This window comes from Epinephelus lanceolatus, chromosome 19, assembly GCF_041903045.1.
Source record: "Epinephelus lanceolatus isolate andai-2023 chromosome 19, ASM4190304v1, whole genome shotgun sequence".
Classification (NCBI taxonomy): Eukaryota; Metazoa; Chordata; class Actinopteri; order Perciformes; family Serranidae; genus Epinephelus; species Epinephelus lanceolatus.
Genome location: NC_135752.1, coordinates 25,509,766 through 25,532,412, shown reverse-complemented (window position 1 = coordinate 25,532,412; position 22,647 = coordinate 25,509,766). Strand labels below are relative to the sequence as shown.

Below are 22,647 nucleotides of genomic sequence, written 5' to 3'. Positions count from 1 at the left end.
ACTAAGCAATGTACTGCTTTGGAAGGGGCGCAGCAGCAAAATGTATTTAAGCCAAAGTCTAACCTAAAAAAATAATACTAAATGCTATACTGTAGGCAACTGGACTTGCTTAAGTAAATCCAGTTGCCTACGAGACAGCACTTAGGATTATCATGACCTTGATGACTGATAAACTTCACCAACATTCTACCCATCTGTACTCTCGTCATAGCCACCAGACCAGCCACCATTTTAGCTCGCTGAACACAGGAGCTGCTGGTCTACCCCTACCTCGATAAGTTAGTTTCTTTGTGTTGTTGTGTGTGACTTTGGTGAATCCAAATAAACCCTCTTGAACACCAAAGTAACACAATAACACAAACAAACTAACTGATCCAGGCAGCAGTAGACCAGCAGCTCCTGTGGTCAGCGATGTTAAATCACTGTTTTTCTCAGTGGAGCCTGGTTTTGAAGAGAGTGCAATAACAGCTTCAGTTCCCTATCAGAAATTGCTGTCTGATGGCAAGGTAAAGACGTGAAAATGTTAAAATCATAATGTTAAACTGATGTAAACTGACACTGATTGGTTTAGCAGTAACTTTTTTTTTTTTTTTTAGGTGGCTAAAATACGTTTTGTTGCTGCCCCATCTACAGCAGTACATTGCTAGGCTTTAGTGTCAGTACTCCTGCCTGCTTCTCCAAACTGGAGGCATGCGACCAAAATCTACTTTATGTAATACGACGACTATGGGCACGTACCTGATACAACACTACTTCAAAAGATCTGAAATATCCCTTTATGCAAAAGTATCAATAAAAATATGCTAAGTAAAATACATTAGCAAAATGTACTTACAGTATCAAAAGTAAATGTAGCCTTTACGTAAAAATGCCCCACTCAGTGTGTTACACAATTGTTTAATACATTAGTGGATTATTAGGACAGATACATTAACATGTAAGCAGTATTTTAAGGTTGTAGTTGGTCGTGGTGGAGCTAATTGCAACTACCTGATCTACAACCCATCAATATATATTTCATAGGTTGATAATAATTTGTATAAACTAGTACTTAATCTGCAAATGCTAACCCACGGCTGAAAGTAGACCTCGACCAATTCACTATTTACTCCCGTTTGAATAATCTTTTCAAAAAATCAGTGTCCTGCTGTTTAAGGAAATTACTTTCACATCGTTGGTTTTGATCTCCTTGTTGCATTTATGTTACACCAAACTCAACTCTATCATGTTTCCCATGACGCCATCACCATTCTTGCACTGTAACATCAAAATATTCCATTAAATTATCAAGAAGTCTTGTGCAAAACTAAATTTCTAGATCTCAACTTAAATTTGAAATCACATTCTATGAATTTTAACAATGTGTGGCTGCACACCATGAATTTGTAGTGACTCACGAGCAGGTCAGTGAAGCTTAAACTGTAAAAGGAGTCAATCTAGATTCATACATTTCCATACTCAGAGACAATATATTCACAGGAAGTGTGGTTTCTGCAGATTTAGATTTTGTGTGTTTCTCTGAACCTAAAAGGCAACCCACATATAGATTTTCTCTGCCAATATATGCATCAGCAGAGCTGTGAAAACCTCTGGGAAAAAATTGTTAATCAATATACAACGAACCCCATGTGGGAGCTGAACATGCAATAATTTGAATCCTTCACTGCGAAGGCTCTGAAGTGCACACACATGCACAAACATGTGCACAGTGATGCAAATGGGGTGAACTATGTGATGTAGTAAAATGTTCCAAACACATCAAAATAAATATAATAAATCTAAAAAATGTGTCAACTTTAAGCTGTCATTGTGTAATACATGACAATCTGGAAGCAGGATATGCCTCAGGTGTAATGACGCATCAAGACATAGTTATGACCTTGGTGCCGTACGTGTTTATGTACTGCATCCTATGAAGGACGTCTCCGTGACAACTGCCTGTGCTGAACTGAAGGTAAATGATGCCAGGTGTAGCAGATGGATATTAGTGTTGTGGAGAGTGGAAAAAACAATGATGTTATCAAAGTGAACGTGAAGAGACAACCATTATGGTGACTGGGAGCCAGACAGTGACGTACTGAGAGGCAGAGGGGAGGTGGGAAGGAGACGCAGGGAGGGAAGGAGGAGGTAAAAAAGTAATCAAGAAATAAAAGAAGGGATGCAGAAAAAGAGAAGAGCAGCAGTGATAAAAAGGAAACCCAACGGATAACAACAGCCGCAGAGATGAAGGAGGCGAAGAAGACAATGTTCCAACTGGTGTCCTGAGCAGCTCAGTATTTATGGCTGTGTATGTGTCAAGTCATTCTGTCTGGCCACCTGCATTCGCCCCAAAACTGTCCTCTATGTCATCCTCAAGCACTGCTACCTGCACTTACACACGTACACACACATACGCACTGAAGAGAGAGATGATTTCATGAAATACACAATATGGCAAAAAGTATTTGGGCACATCTGTTTGTCTGCTTTTGTTTGGGGCTGTTTTTCAATTGCATTTTGGAAAACAGAGCACTTTGCGCCAACAGTTTGGGGGAAAACTTTCCTGTTTTAACATGACAATGCCCTGGTGCGCAAAGTGAGGTCCCTACAGAAATGGATTTCCTAGTTTGGTGTAGGACTTGTCCATAAAAAAGGACATTGAAATGTTTGTTGTGGTGACGAGCACAAGAGAAAATGGAAATTATTAGTTATGGTGTAAACAAACATCAGTGGGGCCATAAAGTGTGTCATACTCGCTAGTTTGAGAACGCCATATTGGCCTACTCTTGCAACTGTTTACCAATCCAAGTTCCTCTCTTTTACTGAACTAAGACTAACATTAGCTTAACTGCCTTGTTAACTTATCATAAAACTCTCAACAGAAACAAAATAAAACTCGCAAAAACCATCTTAGTTAGCCTTGTTAGTCATCTAGTTAGTTAGTCCACCGTTTCAACAATCGCCAGCTCTAGTTTGGTCGAAATAAATCCTTAATTCATCGAGTTAGATGTATAAAATATGCTGGCTCTACATGCTGTTAACACCCACAGTCTCTCACTCTTTTTTAAGGCCAAAACACACCGGCAACGAACACCATGCATCAAAAATACGCCCATTATGGCGGCAAGATGCGTGGCGGCAGTCCTGGATGCGCCGCCCTACAGCACTTTACGCCACTGTCCTATTTCCAGCCTTGCTGCCCCTGGAATTAAATGCACTTTCCCCCGAATCGCTCTCACCGTAGCAGTTCTTTTTCTCTGCTCCTATGGCAGCTCGACTCCTCACCACTAATGCATAAAGAGAACTGTTGCTGTGTAATGTGTGACAAAAAAAATGGATGAGGAGAGACTCGCTGTTTAGGGGAATAAATATCCCAAACTAAATGACCAACAATCCCGTCATTAAAAAGGCAATGACCAAAAAGATATTGCCTGGTGAGCCATAGCTCTGGAGATCGGCTCTTCAGGTGAGAAATCAAGTTTAATTAGGGGCTCGCCACTTATGACTTTTAGCTAATACAGAGGTGGAGGAAGTACAGATCTTTCAGTAAAAGTAGTAATAACTTAGCAGCTGTATCGCCGGTGTGTTCTCAGCTTTAGGAGGCAGCTACGGTAACATTACATCATGTTTCAAAAACCATGAAAATAATAGCAGCATAACAAACAAGGAAATAACAGTTGCGGGGATATTTAAAAGTAATGGACTGCTTTTTTGAAAATGGGATGTTACTACTCCACTGCTTGATTGGTCGTTACTACAAAACCTAAGCTCAGTAAGTTTGTAACTTGCCACAAGTTGGTTTGTTTATAGTAGATAGTTAGCCCTCTAAAATGGTTGTCATGGCAACAACACACACATTTGAGTTTCTCAGGACAGTCAAGGAATGACCCACCCTACTCTTTACCTCTGATTGGCTTACCCTGACATTCTTACCCTAACCAGTCTCACTCCTCTACCCAGGCAACAACAGCAACAAGTGCTAGCAAATCACAGGGAGAGTTGAGCAAAAACTTGCCAGCAGTACACATAAAAATTTTGGCCATGTAGTGTAAAGTAAAAAAAAAAAATGTAAAGGCCTCACATTTGTCTTGTGCAAAAACAGGTTTTCATTGCACTTACAACCAATTACTTAAAATTCCAACTTTTGTTTACATTCATCAGCGTACTGCCGATATACAGAAAGCGACATTATTTACATTTCAGCTAAATTGCTTGTGTGTAGCGATCATGGTTTTTGGCGCCATCCATGACTTGGATTAATCGTCTGGCTTCACACAGTGGTGGGCTGAGCATCATCATAGTAAATCTTAATTAAGATCCCTGTATTTGCTTCCTGCTCTATCTCAATCTCATTCTTCCTCTCCACTGACTCATGACATTCTCTGTTCCTCCTTATGAATACATTAGGGACAGGAGTGCAACTGGCAGCAGCCGTGTTAGCTGTATGACACATCACAGCAGCTGTGGAGGAAGTATTCACATCCTTGACTTAAGGAGCAATCAGGGCTGTAGTGCTGGAGTCCAGTCTCGAGACCACTTTTTTGAAATCTTGCACTTGTCCTGGTCTCTTGCTGCTGATTTGGGGTTAGTTGTACCATGTTGGCTGATTCTTCCAACAAGATGTGCAAAACAAAAACCTCCCTCCACTACTTTCTCTTTGGCATTGAATCAATTTTGCAAGCAACGCTGGCTCTGAGCTCAACAACTGCTGCCTGCTGCAGTCTGCTAACATTAACATCACTTACAGCAAGTCACGAGCTACCTCAGCAAACATTAGAAGGCAAAATGGGCGTAGCGTGAGTTATTACACTGTTTGGCACCACAAAAATTAGCTTCAAAGCCTGACGCACTTCCTGGATGCCTGGTGGAAACATGGCACCCACTGCCCACCCTCCGGTCTCCACTGGTTAGCCTTGTTAGTTAGCCTTAACCACTCTGCATTGCAAACCACCTGGGTCAGGTGGGAGCTAGCTAGCTGCGTCACTCATTCTGTGAATACCACTGGTAAAACTGTCCCTGTGATGGGACAGCGTTGCTGCAGAAACATAGTGGCCACCCCGTTGTTAGCACCATTAGCAGTGCTGACACTGCTGGCAGTGCTAACAGAGCTAACACAACAATGCTAAAGGGAGTTTTGGGTTCAAAACTGGGCCATTTACTTGCTAGGTAGACCTGAGGGGAGACCGCAAAGGTGGGCACAATGTCTCCACAGCAACACTGTTTGGTCAGGAAGGCGTTGCTAACGGTAATCACTGAACAAGCAGCACTGCTAGCTTGCTCTCACCAGGCCCAGACAACACACCATGCAGAAAACTGAAGAGTAGTTAAATTAATCTATAGAGCAAGATGTGTCATCTCTCAAAAATATTCTCTGCAGATAACTGATTAATGGTTTACACTAACATCCTTACCCATGGCCTTTGAATTTCTGAAATTCTGGCTATGGCACTGATACTACTGACTTTTGATTATCATAGGATGCTTTAGATATAATACTTTATTATCCTGCTTAGACAAATACTGCGACACTGCTACTTATATGTGCCACTCAACAGTATTTCAGCTCAATAAAAGGACATGCTGTCCTTGCATTCTGTGTATCAGCATATATAACAACATACCCCTGCACTATGTCACCTTAAGACGCCCATGCCTTGACCTCATTCTAAGGAGAGTGCACTCTCTGTGGACTGGTGCAGATTAGAAGCTGGGACAGACTGGGGCTGACTGGGATGGGCTCGTCTGCTTCTGCTCGAGCCTGCTTCTGCTGCAGTGCCATTTGAAAACACTCCAACCCTTCTGCAGTGCGCTGGAGCCCAGAACTGATGTTGAATGACTCCCCTGTTTTTGCCCAACCCACACATCCCTCACTCCGCCGTGTACATCACACCACCACTGCCCTCGTAGGGCATCCAAAAGCACCTCCAGGTCCTGAGTGAACGGCCCAACAATGAAATATATGTGTCGAAAAAACCCTGCCGCCAGCAGGAAGGCCTGAGCGGAGAAAGTATCCAGAGCAGTGGTCAAGGGCACTGTTAACATCAGCATGCGAAGAGACTCTGGGTGTGGCTGCTGGGAGCATAAGCATTTACAATACATATTAGTGCTTAAAATAGACAGACACGCACACACAGGAGAAAGCCATTGTGATCGTCTCTTCATCCCTCTCTGTCTCGCTCTCTTTCTATTTCTCTCTCTCTGCCTTTCTGTCTCTGGAGCAATCTAAAATTGGCCATGCTTGATGCATTAGTTCTGCTTGACTAAAGCTTGCAGTGGAAAGCCAATGAGGGAAACAAGAAAATGTAGACAGGTGATTAATGGTGAAAGTCTAATTCAGTGTTGAGAAGCAGAATAAGTTCTCTACTTGCAGGAGTTTTAAAGGTGATACCTTATATATGCCTGATTTACTTCTGTCAGGAAATTACCCCAGAGTGCAAGAATTGCCACTTAACTAGTGACATCCAACACGTGTACAAGTTTATGTCTCGATCCATCGCTGTTTGTACTTGCAGGACTTTCAGTGCGGCTGCACTTGTGGAGGAGTGCTGTGAGAATTCTGACAGAATTAAACACAATAAGTAATGGATCCCCTAAAAGCACTAATGCAGCTGTTTTTGCTGCATTACTTCCAACAATTGGTAATCGTTCCCGCATCGACCGGAGTGACCTGAGATTAGAGCGAAGCATCAAGATTGATGGAAGTTCAATAGCCTGTCAGTGGGGCCGAGCCACCAGACGGGCAGCCCCGCACTGACACTTCACTAATCGCGGGGGAAAGGCCTCAGCAAATGGACGGAAAAGCCACACAGCCCACATGGCTTTGCACCTACAGTAGTGGGGATCCTACAAATAGCTTTAGAAACACTCCTCCTAGAAGGGAAAGTGTACATGATGTGCTTCTGTGTGGTGTACAAATATTAACACTATACAGTAAAGCTGTGCAGTTATTTGAGTTAGCTATAGTGGCTCAGTGAGAGAGGCTCATTGGAAGATATGTAAAGCTTAGTTATGAAGTGAGTTACTTGACATGGATGAAAGTACATTGACAAGGCAAATATTTATTCAGGTTTTGGTCAAATTTTTATTTGTATTACTTTGTACATCTGGGTTTTGTGAGACTTTTTCTAATAACAAAAAAGATCAGTATCAGTTTGTTTAGAGAATCTGTTTGGCAAGGACAAAGGGCATAAGAAGATCACTGAACAGGCCTACAAGGCACAGGCCCAGGGGCCCAAAGTGTAAGGGGGGCCCCCTTGCTCTCGCATGCAAAATGTCACTGAAATTAACATAAACTGGGAAGAGATTAAAATGAAGACAAAGAGATGCAAAGGAACTGCAGAGAGACACAAAATAACCACAAAAAGGGGCAAAACAATGACCAAAAAGACATTAACTCACCTCAAAGAGACACACAGCAACCACAAAATGATGACTACAACGAGATGCAAAACACAACACAGAAAAGTGTGTGTCTTACTTCTATATAGGAGTGGTGGGGGGGTATTTTGCATATCTGCACCCTTGAGCCCACTGCCTGATAATCCACCCCTGACAAAGGGCAGTGGGCTGATGATACATGGACTAGAACAAAACTGCATATTTTCACAGTGATAAAAACTGAATATAATATTGAGAATTATGCTGCACATACAAAGCAGATCTGTCCAATGTGCTGTCCAAATGATAGAGAAAATAAGTTTAACTTTGTTTGCTACTGTCCTTTTAATTGTGAGTGATATTTTCTCTAGTAAGATAAAAATAGATGTTGTAAATATGGAAAATGCAAACAAAACTGAGTCAGCTATTCACATATGAAACATCTAAATTAGGCTGATGTCTGGAGAAAGCCTGTGAGAAGAGAAAAAATGCACTTTATTGAGATAATAGGTAAATATTTGGTAGTTCCTTATATGAACAGCTCATTTGGGATATTGTTTTTGTTTTGTTTTTAGTTTGTGTGGCTTTACTTGTCCCTTTTTCACATTTTCTTAATGTAAGACCGAAAGACATATATAAAATAAAAGTGTCTTGTAATCCCATGTAAATCCAAAAGTTAAAAAACTACAATAACAACTACATTACTTGTTTAATGCTTCTGTTTATGAGATGTATGAACTACATGTTACCTGTTATATCTTCACATTTTGTAGTGTTTTGACAGGCTGCTGGATGAACATTTCACCTTTCATGCTTCACTGATGTTATCTAAAATGAAAAAAGACATTAAAATTAGTTTTGAGACATGAATGAATCGATTTAGGAAGCAATGAGTGGACCTGAGTTCTATTAAACATCTACTGAGGATCAACAAGTTTGAAAGCTAAAAATGCACAATGTCAATAAAACACATTTTTAAGAATAATTAACTGAAAGAAAAAAAACTGCTGGTGCTTCACTTTTGTCACTTTGAATGTTAAAAAGCACAAGTGGGAAAATATATCAACACATATTTCTATAATTCATAGAGTATTATGCCGACTCCTGCCACAACAATCACTCATGTAGTGGGACGTTTGGGAACAGGCGTGAATGAGCTGAGGATCACTTCATGTAAGAAGTTCAAGTGACAAGTCAAGCATGGCAAAGTCTTGACAGTCCTCAGACTCTGTGTCAGGAATATTCAGTGCAAGTACAGAAAAAATCGCTTGTTCAAGTTCACGCATTCATAGTTCACTTCAATAAGCTTTACAGAAGACTGCTGTCATGTCATCGCAGAGAGTTTTTCAGCCGAGGAAACAACACACTGTTGTTTGGCTGGTCGCTGTCCGTGGTGCTGAAATGACTGGAGCAGTAAAGCAAGGATTGTTTCATAACATCAGTGACATTCATGACTTGATTTATGGATTCATGATGGTGAAGTTCTGATGAGATTACAGCTGATTTTTACTTTAAAGTGCTTGTTTTTTTTTTTGTTTTTGTTTTTTTTTGTTGTTTTTTTACAGATAAACTTATTAATATCTATGTGTATGTGTGTGTGTGTGTGTGTGTGTCTGTGTAAATCTGACACTCATGTATCGCTTGCAGCCCACGTGGTTGAGACTGAGCGGGACCCCGGACCATTAGCAGACGGCCTGAGGGGGATGCGCCCTCCCCTCCCTTCCATCAATGGACGAAACAAAACTGCTTGGACTTGCCTTGTTAGCGGCACAGCCTCTGATATATAAGGAGCAGGCGGAGGAGCCCTCAGTCGCTGTGAGAGCCACACACACATAACATACATACACCCACATACACACTCGCCCACCGCCTTCACCTCCTGCACCGTCCCCCTTTCATTCCTGCGCACATCCCGGGCAGTCTGACCGGATGAGTTACCCGGTGGACACGGTAGGGAGCCCCTTCAGGAGAGTTATGGATACTAGGACGACCGGCTACGGCTACAGCCGCTCCAGTGGCACCCCCTCCAGCGGCTTTCGCTCCCAGTCCTGGTCCCGGGCAAGCCCCGGCTCCACCATGACCACGTCTTACAAGAGGAGCGTGAATTTGCCTGTGTCCCGAGCTTACGGCTCAACGGTGCTCAGCTCCGCCGACAGCGTTGATTATAGTCAAACCTCCATCCTGAACGGAGACTACAAGCGATCTAATGAGAAAGAGCAACTTCAAGGGCTCAATGACCGATTTGTTGTTTACATTGACAAGGTGCACTACCTGGAGCAGCAGAACAAGCAGATCGAGGCGGAGATCCAGGCACTGCGGCAGAAGCAGGTGTCTCGCACCCAGCTGGGCGACCTCTACGACCAGGAGCTGCAGGAGCTGCGCTCCATGCTGGAGCAGATCCACCACGAAAAGGCGCAGATCCAGCTCGACACCGACCACATCGAGGAGGACATCCAGCGGCTCAGGGACCGCTTTGACGAAGAGGCTCGCATCCGGGAGGAGACAGAGGCCATCATCCGCGTCCTGAAGAAGGACTCGAGCGAGTCGGAGTTGGTGAAGTCCGAGTTGGAGAAGAAAGTTCAGTCGCTGCAGGATGAGATCGCCTTCATCCGCAACAACCACGAGGAAGAGGTGAGCGACCTCATCGCCCAGATCCAGGCGTCTCAGGTGACCGTGGAGAGGAAAGACCTGCAGAAGGCAGACATCACCGAAGCTCTCCGGGAGATCCGCAGCGAGCTGGAGGGCCACTCCAACCAGAACCTGCAGCAGGTGGAGAACTGGTTCATGTGCCGCTACGCCAAGCTCACCGAGGCTGCGGAGCAGAACAAGGACGCCATCAAGTCCGCCCGTGATGAGATATCCGACTACCGCCGCCAGCTGCAGTCCAAGACGGTGGAGTTGGAGTCTGTCCGCGGGACAAGGGACTCGCTGGAGAGGCAGCTGAACGACATCGAGGACCGCCACAACAGCGACCTGTCCAGCCTGCAGGTAGGAGACAGCTCCGTGCAGCACCAGAGCCGTGCGTAAAGATAGCCAGAATAGAATTTTACATATTAAATAGCATATTATTTAATGTTTTAACAAATGTTTTGTGTATTTAAAAGTTAATAATGGGAGTCTGGGTTGCTGTCATGGTGACTGACAGGATGGATTAAGTTAATTTGCTTTTTATTTCACATTTATTTTATATCTTAATGACGCACTTTTTATTTGAGAGACTTAAAAAGCGCAAATTAACTTAATAACAGTAAATGGATTGTATTCTCTTTCCTATATCATGGTTAAGGACTTGTGTTGAAACATTTTTTGCTGCGTAACGACTGCCATGAGCGCATCATCACTGCGCTGACATTCCAAGTGTGAGGAAACAGTTAAAGGGAGACACTGCAGCAGTCTCCCTCTCTCTCTCTCCCTCTCTCTCTCTCTCTCTCTCTCCCTCTCCCTCTCCCTCTGTATTGCTGAGTCAGAGGCATGGGTCGATGCCTTCATTGGCTCTGTCCTTCATCACACCACTGAGATTTTTGGGGGGGTGGGGGTGAGGGTGGGGGGTGTATTGACAAGTGTGGAGGCTGTCCTTGAAAAAGAGGCATTCAACATCTCTAGAATACTGTATTGCGTCAGAATATATTAAAGCAGCAGCCTTCGGTGCACAGAGTGGAGTTTATACAAATGTGCAGAGAGAATAAAAAGATAGGAGTTTAAATTAAAAGTGAATTATAAAAGGGTTCTGGAAGTGAGTTTTGATAATCCCTGAACAGTGATATTCAAAGCAGCATGAATGGATCTGAAAAAGAGGATGTAGGTTCGTCCTGCAAGTCATTCTGTCGCAGTTAATCGACCTTGTGTTTCGTCTGCTCTGTTTTTCCTCAGGAGACAATTCACCAGCTGGATAATGAGCTCAAGAGCACTAAATGGGAGATGGCTCGTCACCTGCGCGAGTACCAGGACCTGCTTAATGTCAAGATGGCCTTGGACATTGAGATTGCTGCATACAGGTACATACTGACACGCATCTAACATTTGAAAAGTACTAGAAATAACATTTAACAAAATTTACGCCAAAAGTGATGACTGAATGCACAATGCATACATCTGTCGTCCCCAGGAAACTCCTTGAGGGTGAGGAGACCCACTTCAGCACTTTCCCCTACCGTCAGGCCGTCACCCCAACCAAAATCTCCAAGTCTAAATCAGACACTACCAAGCTTAAGGTGCACCACAAGTTTGTAGAGGAGATCATCGAGGAGACGAGGGTGGAGGATGACAAGTCTGACATTGACGAATCCCTGGCAGAGATAGCACAAGAGTTGTCTGCCACACTTGGAGGAAAGGAGGGAGAGGGCGAGGAGGGAACAGAGGGTGAAGGAGAAGAGGGAGAGGGCGAAGGTGAGGAGGAAGTTGTAGCCGCCACTGAAGCCAAAGTCAGCGCTAGCGCACCTGGTGAGGAGGAAGAAGAGGAGGAGGAAGAGGGAAAAGGTGGTGATGAGGAGGAAGAAGGGGAGGGAGAAGGTGGCGAGGAAGGAGAAAAGGAAGAGGAAGGTGAGGGACAAGGTGAAGATGAGGGTGAAAAGGGGGGTGATGCAGAGGGAGGTGATGAGGGAGAAGGAGAAGAGGGAGGAGAAGGGGAGGAGGAAGTTGAGGAGACAGTGCTGTGCTCCAAAGCTCCAGAGTCTAAAGCCTCTCCTGACAAAGAGAAGGCCGGAGACAAGGAAGGAAGCGGAGGAGAGGAGGAAGCTGGTGCTGAAGAAGAGGGTGGTGATCAGGATGAAGATGCAGGCAGTGACAAAGCATCCAAAAGCGGAGATGAGAAGGAGGAAAAAGAGGATGCAGACAAAGGCAAAAAGGAAGATGAGAAGATGGTAAAAGATGAGAAAGCGGACGACAAATCAGAAGAAGCTGTAGCCAAGACGGAAGCTCCCAAAACAGAAGCAGCAAAGTCCGAAGATAAGAAGGAAGAGGCTGCCAAGACTGAAGCATCAAAACCTGATTCTCCCAAATCTGAATCCCCAAAGCCTGGATCCCCCAAGTCTGAATCACCTAAACCTGGCTCTCCTAAATCTGAATCCCCCAAGCCTGCATCATCTCCCAAATCTGAGTCCCCCAAAGAAGGCTCACCAAAAGCTGGATCCCCCAAACCAAGCTCCCCTAAATCAGAATCCCCGAAACCTGAATCTCCAAAAGCTGAATCCCCAAAGACAGAGACCGCCAAGCCTGAGGCCCCTAAAGCTGCTGAAGACAAATCAGAGAAGAAGAGTCAATCAACAGATGACAAGAAGGTAGAAAAGAAGGACGTCGCCATGAATGGCGAATTAGACAAGAGCAGCCCAGAGGAGAAGGAGAAGAAGGACGAGGAGAAAGAAGTTGACGTGATCGCTAACGGCGTGGACGAGAGCCCCGTCAAGGAAGATGGCAGCCAGAAGGTGGTGATCACCAAAACCGTTGAGACGATTACCACCGGAGAGGACGGCTCCAAGCTCGTCACCAAATCCGTCACTGTGACCGAGACGGTGAAGGAAGACGTGGAGGAGGTGATGCAGGAGAAGGTCACGACCAAGAAGACGGAGAAGCACTCCACCCAGTCCATCAAGCAGGTCACCGAGGCCGAATGAGCGAACTCCGCGACCAGAGGAAAGGACACGAAGACAAGCAATCAACTCAGAACTAACATAACAAAGAAAAATCATACAGCTAGAGCGATGTAATAAAGATAACCACTCTCAAACATACAAAAACAAAATCATAGAGAGAAGCCAAAACTTAAAAATGCTACAAATTTCCAAACTGCATGTTGAGTGACAGCTTTAAACGGGCTTCGCTGCAGACGTGGTCGGGAGCAAGTGACTGAGACATTTTATCCTCTTTTTCCTTTCTTTCTGCAGTTCACGGGCGAGCTCGCGGGCGGGAGGGCGGGAGGGAGGGGGGTCTCTGCATGCTAGCTCAGGAGAGTGGAGTACTTTCCTCTCTTATCTGTATGTATGGTAGAAATACACTGTAAAAAGAGTAAATATGTAAAAGGAATAAATGCAATGTGGGTGGGAGAGTGAGAGAAATATTATTCAAGTTGAGAGGTTTTTTGAATTTAAGTATTAAGGGGGTGGGTGGGAGGGAGGGCAGGACAGGCGGATAGCAGGGTCCTCTACAAAGATACTGAAGACGCCTTACTTGACATGTGAAGATACCAACTGAGCCAAAAAAAGAAAAGAAGAAACTAACAAATACACAACATACAGAGTGATGATAGAGACGGGCAGTGGTATGATAGACACATGACCATATACATCCAGTAACTGAAGCAGTTAAAGCTTAAAACGAAAACCTGAAGAAACTCCTAGCCTTAAACATGCTTTTTATCAGTGTCTGTTATGTTTATCTGAGTGCAACTGAAAAATAAAAACTGTAAATGCGCAGATTCATGCATTCTTGTATGCATAGGATGGACTTGAATTTAAATACAGAAATAAATGAGGTGCTACTGTTTGCAATCCCATGACTTTACTCATCATGAACGATTTCCCAGCAGCATTTGCTTAATAAATGTCATAATGAAGTCAAAAAAAAAAGATTGTGTCTTGTCATTTTATATTATTTGAGTTGTGACTTTAAGTAGTTGATATGCTTTGAAGAGCTTTACAATTGTCATCATCATCAACCATTGTTTATCCAAGGTAAACTGACTGCACATTAAGCTCCTTTAATCACATTTATATGGGCTACAAGAATATATAATATGTGATAACAACCACAATACGATGATGAAAAAGCCCATAAAAAAACAAATAACTAGCAGTGATGTCTGGCAACAAAGATAAACAGCAATAAAAAAAAGTAAAATGATGAAAAAGTTGAATAAAAAGCTAATTAAAAAAATACCTGCCAGGTAGAAATGATATATAGTGACATAAACAGCAATAAAAAAGAATTAAACGCAGAAAATAAAAACAATAAATAACAACCCTGTCAACCCTGAAATTAACAAAATAAAGATTAAATGTTTAGTTACAGAATTAATGGCTTTAATTAAAAAAAAATAAAAAAATAAACATCCCAAAGTGAGATCATGTTAAATTAATATTCTAATTATTTTAGCTAGAAAAAAGAAAATAAATAATAAAAAATAAATTATGTTAGTAAATACTGAAAAATAATACTGCTATCAATATGTGAGGACAGATATTAATGATTATTGAATGGGAATATTAAATAAATAAATAATTAAATATCATATGTGATACATGAAAGCATTTGCTCTGACCCCAGATGACCGGTACATCTTATTTTGGATTTCATACTTAACATGAAGTTCTATTTTAAGATTTAGAATGAATATTAAGACAAAAAAATATATAAGAAAATTATAGTATTGTGGTTGTATGATGTTTAAAATTGTATATTTTATACAACATTTTAGGTCGACATGTAAAAGCCCAACTAGGGACAAGAGTTAAAAATCATAAATAGCTATAAACTCTCTGTGCGGCACATCAGTCCCATACTCTGTATTGGAACTACATTAAATTACATCATCCCTTTCCCTATCAAATAAAAATAAAATGAAATAAATACATAATAAAGGAGCTCTTAAAAATTAACACAAGTTATCAACCAAGGAGCTGACTTATCCAATCTTATATAAAAATTTCACGTATTTCCTTTAAATTAATGCCATTAATCAATTCCATGACATTTTTAGTGGATACTTAATTTCAGAGAGTGATAACATTTGAGTGACCATGCGGAACAGATGGGCAAAATTTATTTCTATAGGCTTATGAGTTCAAGTATTGCTGAAACATATTTCTTCAGCTTTAAATTGGATTATTGTGCTGCTGAACTCGCCTCGAGGTTTAAAATATGTGGCTCTGTCTTAATTTTCTGTCAACAGCCAAACTTATAGCAGATGTTATCGCTGAGAGGCTGGGTGCAAAGAGATAACACAGTATCAGTGTCTAATAATTTATACAGTCAGTTTTTTAACCAGGGCTGTATGCACAATACCTTATGTACAGAGCGGCTGCTGCAGACTGTCGACACTTAACGTCTCCTCAGGGGAGTAAAATAACAGAGCAGCTGCAGGGTGATGGCAGGTGTCACAGGATAATGTGCATCAGTGTGGGTTTGTGTGTGTGGATGGTTTCTAATCACATTACTGGAGATAATAGATGTGGAGCAGAATGTAAACCGTTACTAGTCTTTTTGTAAATGAGTAATTTCAGGTAATTGCAAAAACAAGGTTTTGGGTCGTCTTTTATCAACATATAATTACTCCCAATGAGTGCCGGTTTTACATTTCACATGTAAATGGAATAATAAAACAGAACACACTGTCACATCAGAGTAATCATTATAATCACCATTTCTCTTAGTGTGTCACTAAAAGCATGCAATTACAGTAACTAATGAGTGGCACCCTTAACTACTGTGTGTGTGTGTGTGTGTGTGTGTGGGCCTTCATTTGGTAATCTTTGTCTCAGTTTAGATACCAAAGCCTGGACAAAATCTCAAGGCACACCTGTATTTATATCTGTGCATAATACCTTCTACATGTTATCGCTCTTACCAATAAGACAATAAAAATTAAAAAAAAAAAAAAAAAGACAGGTAGCTTTCCTGATACTGTCTACTGACACTTTTTCTCTTTTCTTTTAGTGGTAGGTCATCTTTGCTGGTGTTTTCATTTCTCTTGTCCTACTCATGGCTTTCTCCTTTTACAGTAAATGTTATCATCCCTCACACTGGCTGCCAATCAGGGCTTTTCATGTGTCAAACACTTACAATTCTCATGCGCAAACGGCGACAAATAAGTCCTCCGTGAAGGTATTTTTTAAATTAAATAAAATTAAATTACATTTTTTTAGCTAGAGTTTGCCTCTTTATTAGGAAATGGGTGGGCACAACATACTGATACAGTCAATTAAATATTCATTCATAATTTTTTGTATAGGCCCAAGTGAACCACTGCTCTAATCGATGAGACAATGTAAGCTTCCCTCTGTACTGTGATACCATTGGTGGGTGTACTTTGGTAGAGACAAATTAGTTGCGACATGAAAAAGCTCACAAAAAAGTCTGTGGATTATCTTAAATAACTGGGTCATGCTTTCTGGAAAGAGACACTGCTGTTGAGTTTTTCAAATGTACTTTTTTGGCGCTTTGAGCTCCGCAAGCAGAGTGCCATCTAGTTCCATTATACTGGAGAGAAGGCAGACTTCTCTATGGTCAATATCGTCAACACTTGGCAATAATCTAGATCAGCGTAGTCAAACATATAGCCTTGGCGCCAGAACCGGCCTACAACAGGGTCCAATCCTGCCCACTGGATGACCTTGCACACCTAATAGTGATGCACTTGTGAAGGCCAAGAGGTGCCAGGTTTCAGGAGCAAGTTAAACACAGAGTAGCTTTTCCACTCTGACCAGAAAACAGTACTTTTCTTTCATTAAGTTTGGTGTGGTGTTGTCAGGATCGGGAGTGGAAATATAAGGAAAAATGCATATGTAATGACAGTGAGTACTCGACTGACTGAATGTGGGAAAAACTGAGCGATATTGTTGAAATTGCATTTATTCTGTTGAAGACATCACAGGTGGTTTGTCATCTGTTTTACAGATGGATTAGCATTTTTAAAATGTACCTCTTTAAACAAAAAAAAAGGGAAAAATTTGCCACCTGTGGTCAAATCAGACTGTATGTGGCTAGAATGAGTTTGACACCATTGCGCTAGACTGATAAATAGCACCACAGGTATGAGAGAAAATGTATTTTTAATTTGGGGTGAACTGTCCCTTTAACTCATATGAGGCTGTTACACTCATTAAATCAATCCAGTCTTTTATAGTAAGGTGTGCTTGCATTTAGTTTCTTAGTATAATTTTGGATGCAATAAGGAAGCCTTTAAGAGCCAGCCCAAACTGTGTAAGTCCAGCTAGAAGAACAAATTCATACAGGTAGACAGATGGGAGTTGTAACGGCAGCTAACAGTAGCTAATGTTAGCTAGCATGTGCTACAGGTCATTTGAGAGTAGCAAAGTAGAGTCAGAGTGCGTTTACTTGCTTATGAATCAATTAGTGGAGGAAAAGGTGTGTGGACGGGACAGGTGAGTTTTTAAAAAACAAAACAAAGAGAAGTTTACTAGTTATTATAGTTTGGTTCACTTGCCAACACTGTCAACGGCAGCAGCAGCCGGTTGTCGTCATACACGCTAAGTCGTCATTCTCATAACTCATAAACCTGAACACACAGTACACACAGACACACATTTCCAGTGTTCATTGTGAGTGCATTAATTCGCTTTGAAATCATAAAGACGCTTATTATAACACCAGAACTTACCTAAAAATCCTCACGTTTATTTAAGTTTTCTTCTGTGTCAAATTAATCCAGTGATATTTATCTCCACATCCCCAGGTACATTGCTAACAAGCTATGCTAACAGCTAATTCTCAAATGTTTTATTAACGGCAATTTGTCAAAATGTAAGCCGCCAGTGCCCTTGAATAAAAATTATTAATTATTAATAATAATCATTAATAATGATAATTGTAAGCCACCATAGGCTAAAAAAAGCAGCAAATGATTAATGATTAAATACTTCCTGTTTATATCCACCAATGCATCATGGGAGTTCCAATACTGGGGGTGCGTTCCACTTACTTTTGCTTTTTACTTGAAGTAGGTGCTACAACTGACCTTGAAAAGTATGTACAACTGTCTCATAACATTACACCCTGAAGTTTTACCCTCTTGCTCTTTCATCTGTTACCATGGAGATAAAAGAAAAACGCCACTTACCAAGAGAGCTCTGTTGTTACTTTGCAATGTACTGTATGTAGTTTAACTTTTAAGTTATAACTGCACAGGTTGTAGATTCTAACAGTGAAATTACATCTGCAGCTCTCTGTCATTCTTATTTTCTAGTTATGTCCTGTTGTTGTTCATAGTAGGCCTATTTATAATTATTTTTGTTCACTTAAACAATTAGTAGTCCTATTATACTATTAGACTGGTCACCAGTTACTTGAACACACTGTCATCTGTTATTGTGACTTCTGACAGCTGTCAATCTGTTTGTGGCTTAGTCTATGTGACATATGCATACTGCAAAATTGGACTGGATATAGTAGAACATCCTGGTATTTTTGGCATACTGCATTTCACCTGCTTTCTATTACTACTAAATCTTTTTCTGGCATACTATATAGTATGGTAGTGTGAGTGATTATGTGATTGTAGCCCAAATAGAAGTAGTCAGTGTTGGGAAGGTTGAAATGCACCAGGTTACAGACTACTAATTACCTTGTCGAACATACAATAAGTAATGTAATTATTTTTATTTACTTCAGAGTATTGTAACTTAATAAATTTGATTACTTTTTGATTACTTTTTTAACAAATGTTTAAGCAATAAAGCTAAAATTAATCTCTGGAAATAGGCTATGCCAAAAGAAACAGAATGGATGTTATATTCTACACCAAAAAGCTTATACATATACAGTATGTATGTAGCCTTTGTAATCAACAATATTTTGATTAGCAGCTGTAATTTAATTACATATTTTTTCTCTGTAACTGATTACAGTTAAATTTACATGTAATGTAATTACAAAGCTCTGTTGCATGTAACTAGTTACTCCCCAACACTGATAGTGGTAGAAGTATGAAGTATCAGAATTTTGCATTTAAATGGTTGGAGAGTTGTTTTAGGGGCCACATTTGTCTCAATTGTGTCTGACAGAGGGCCTTTGGGCAACACAAGACATACTGAATTTGTTAGGATATAATGAGCTACTGCCAGTGTTTCTAATCACCTGATCATCTGGAAATGTGAAATTAGTGAATACCACATGCTCAAATCTCTAAACAACCACTAAACAACAGCATTTGCAGAAGCTTATACAGTATATCTTCATGTACTTGTCAGGTACACGAAGATACAGCTCAAAATCAGTGACACACATGGCTTTAAGAGGTGTTTATTTACCACCAAAAACTCACACACTCGCGTCTGCTTTCAGCAATTACACATATTACATTCATTCAGTAAGTGTGCAACTAGATCTTTATGGACTACTCTGGATATTGGCAAGCAGTTAACCTTGATTTGTTGCTGTAAATGGCTATTGGACTGATTTATTGAGCACCATGTTAACAAGCAGATTTGCGAGGAGAGCGTAGATGCCTCTACAGGTTATCGAGCTAATGGACAGTCTTCACTGAAGTTTGCTTCTGGCCTACTTTTTACCCTTTGTGCTCTTTTCTTCGGCAGCCTCGGCTTTGGCTGCTTTGACCTCCTCTTTCTCCTTTTTGGCATCGGCTTTGTCGTCTGTCTTCGGAGCAGCTTTGTCCTCTTTGTCGTCGGCTTTGTCGTCGGCTTTGTCGTCTTTCTTGGCATCGGCTTTATCTTCTTTCTCTTCACTCTTTTTTGCTTCTTCCTTCTCCTCTTTTTCCTCTTCTTTTGCTTCTTCCTCTTTGTCATCGCCTCCTTCTGGTTTTACCTCCTCTTGTGCTTCCTCTTTGGTCTCAGCCTCCTCTTCTTCTCCTTTTTCCTCTTTCTCTCCCTCCTCTTTGGCGGCCTCTTCTGTCACCTCTTCTGTTTGCTGCTCTTCATCACCACCTGTATCAGCAGATGAGAATTTTATTATTACTTTTCATCATGATCATAATAATTCATGTTTAATTGAGAAATGTGAAAACAATGCACTAACCCTCTTCACCCTCTTTGGCCTCCTCCTCTCCTTCCTTAGCCTCCTCTTCATCTTCTTTCTCTTTATCTCCCTCCTCCTCTCCTCCCTCTTCTTCCTCCTTCTCCTCCTCCTCTTCCTCCTTTGTCTCCTCTGCCGCCTCTCCTCCCTCCTCTTCTTCCTTCTCCTCCTCCTCTGCTTCCTCCTTTACCTCCTCCTCTGCCTCTGCCTCTGCCTCTGCCTCTGCCTCTGCCTCTTCCTCTTCAGCTGGTGGGCTGGCCTCTGCTTGCTGGGCCTGGCTGGCGGAGATGATCCCCTCGGTGGTGCTGACAGAGCTGAGCAGACGTGATGTCATCAGGTAGGAGGTGCCAGAGCTCAGGCTGGAGAGGATGGGCCGGGCGAAGGAGGGCGCTGAGAAACTTTGGCTGTACAGAGAGGACACACCCCCGGACACTCCCACGCTGAAGCGAGACTCCTCCCCTTCCAGCAGCTTCCTGTAGAGGTTGGTGTAAAGACAGGAGATGAGTGCTACAGTGGATGGGATCTCAGTTAGTGGGCAGAATGTGGAAAGTGAACATTGTACTGATAAATCTTACGAAGGCTTTATCCCGGAAGTTGTTTACCAAAATAAAAGTGGTCAGACCTTTTTGACCTTTCCTATCCTGAGAGCCTAAACCAACATAAATCGCTTATACATTTGGTTTTGCCATAAGTTTGCAGACCTATCCACATAAAAAGAAACATGAGAAATACAGTAGGTTTGTTCGACCATGTGAGCAAATGTTAAGAAATATTTTGACCTCAGATGACCTTGTGAATGACCTCTAAATCTCTCTAAAACTTCCCCATAAAACCATGCTGAAATCAACACTAATAACTCGACCTCTTTGCTGTCTTTTCATTTTCAAAAATCCTCACTGTTGTTATTTCTCACCTGTATGCAGCGATCTCGATGTCCAGAGCCATCTTGACATTCAGTAGGTCCTGGTACTCTTTCAGGTAGCGTGCCATTTCCTGTTTGGTGCCCCTCAGCTCACTCTCCAGCTCTGCAATGGTGTCCTGAATAGAAAAAGTCAAGTCAGGACAGAAGGACATATAAGATGAAAACAAATGAAACACCTGAGTGATAGTTTTACAGATTAAAAGCCCCAAAAATCAAAGCATCTGAATAATTAATAACATTGTGATAGAGTACATCTGTGACCATTACTGACATGCATAGCATCTATCTCAGCTCTCTGCTTGTCCTCGATCTCGTGCAGCTGCTTCTCCAGGGAGTCGTTGAGGGCCCTGCACGCATCGATCTCAAGCAGGCGGGACTGGAGCTGGCGTCGGTACTCTCCCGCTTCATCCTTGGAGCTTCTCACGGCGTCGCTGTGCTGGGCCACGGTTTCAGTCATGGAGCCTACCTTCCCTCTGAACCACTCCTCTGCTGCTTGCATGTTTCTCGCTGCCAGCCTTTCATACTGGGACCGGATGTCCCTGAGAGCCCCGGAGAGGTCGGGGGTTGCGGCCTCAGACTCTACCGCCACTTGGACGCCCAGCTGAACCTGGGCCTGAAGCTCAACCACCTCGCCTTCGTGGATCCTCTTGAGGAAGGCCAGCTCCTCCAGCAGGGTTTCGACGCTCTTCTCCAGCTCGGCCTTAGCTAAGGCAGCCTGGTCAGCCTCACGACGGGCATCCATCAGCCTGCCCTCAGCCTCTTCACGAGCCAGCACTTCCTCCTCATATCGACTCTGCAGGGCACTCAGGGTTTGTTCCAGTCGCTCTCTCTGTCCCAGGACGGCCTGTTGTTCTGCCCTGGCCTCATCCACAGCAGCTCTCAGGGAGCGGGCCTCTTGCTCGTAAAGTGCCCTCAGGCGGGACGGCTCAGCGTGCCTCTGCCTCAGCAGCAGTAGCTCTGCCTCCAACGCACGGTTCTGCTGCTCCAGCTCACGCACCCTCTCAATGAAGCCAGCAAAGCGGTCGTTGAGGTCCTGCAGCTGGCTGCGCTCTTGGGTGCGTACAGCACGGAACTCAGAGCTGATCTGAGCGGCCTGGCTGAGCTCCAGCTCCAGGGAAGAGGCTGGTGAGGAGGAGGAGAGCAGCACCCGGCCGGGAGAGGAGTACTGCAGACGGGAGGAGGACAGCGGGGCAGCGTGGGAAGAGTAGACAGAGTGGGTCCTCCCTCTGGTCACCACGACACGAGGGGGGGCCTCGACATACCAGCGTCTGTATGACGAGGAGGAGTAGTAGGGGTCATATCCGATGCTACTCATGGCTGAGTGGTGGGAGGACAGGCTGCTCTCCCTCTCCTCTTTGTGTATGTGTGCGTGTGTGTGTGTGTGTGGAGGTGTGTGAAGGGCTCAGGTTTAAGCCTCGACTGCCTGCCTGCTGCAGCAGCCTGTGCTTTTATAGCAGGATGGTGAGCTCTGACGCAAGCGCTTTCCCCAAACTCTGACAATGCAGGCTTGATAGGCTTACACTGCAACAGCAAGATGTTGAACAGAGAGGGTCCCTGGGAACGAGCGTAGGAGGGATTCGAGTCAAAGATAGGGAGAGGAAAAGACAGGAGGGAAGAGGTCGTAAACTTACATGATATGGATCCGTACTTCTGTTTATCTTGTCATAACT

At 42.8% G+C, this 22,647-nt stretch overlaps 2 protein-coding genes across 2 annotated transcripts; one reads left to right on the top strand and one right to left on the bottom strand.

Moving 5' to 3' along the window:
- The first annotated feature begins 9,114 nt into the window (after positions 1-9,114).
- Positions 9,115-13,378, top strand: nefma (neurofilament medium chain a). The gene is made up of 3 exons (XM_033646078.2): positions 9,115-10,344; positions 11,227-11,351; positions 11,462-13,378. Exons 1-3 carry the CDS (start codon positions 9,286-9,288, stop codon positions 12,963-12,965), a joined length of 2,688 nt encoding a protein of 895 aa, XP_033501969.1. The 5' UTR covers positions 9,115-9,285; the 3' UTR covers positions 12,966-13,378.
- Positions 13,379-19,310: 5,932 nt separating this feature from the next.
- On the bottom strand, positions 19,311-22,411 carry nefla (neurofilament light chain a). Its single transcript, XM_033646418.2, has 4 exons — positions 21,249-22,411; positions 20,969-21,093; positions 20,059-20,528; positions 19,311-19,967 (listed from the first exon to the last, which is right to left on the bottom strand). The coding sequence occupies exons 1-4, from the start codon at positions 22,290-22,292 to the stop codon at positions 19,585-19,587; spliced, it is 2,022 nt and encodes a 673-aa protein (XP_033502309.1). The 5' UTR covers positions 22,293-22,411; the 3' UTR covers positions 19,311-19,584.
- Positions 22,412-22,647: the final 236 nt, after the last annotated feature.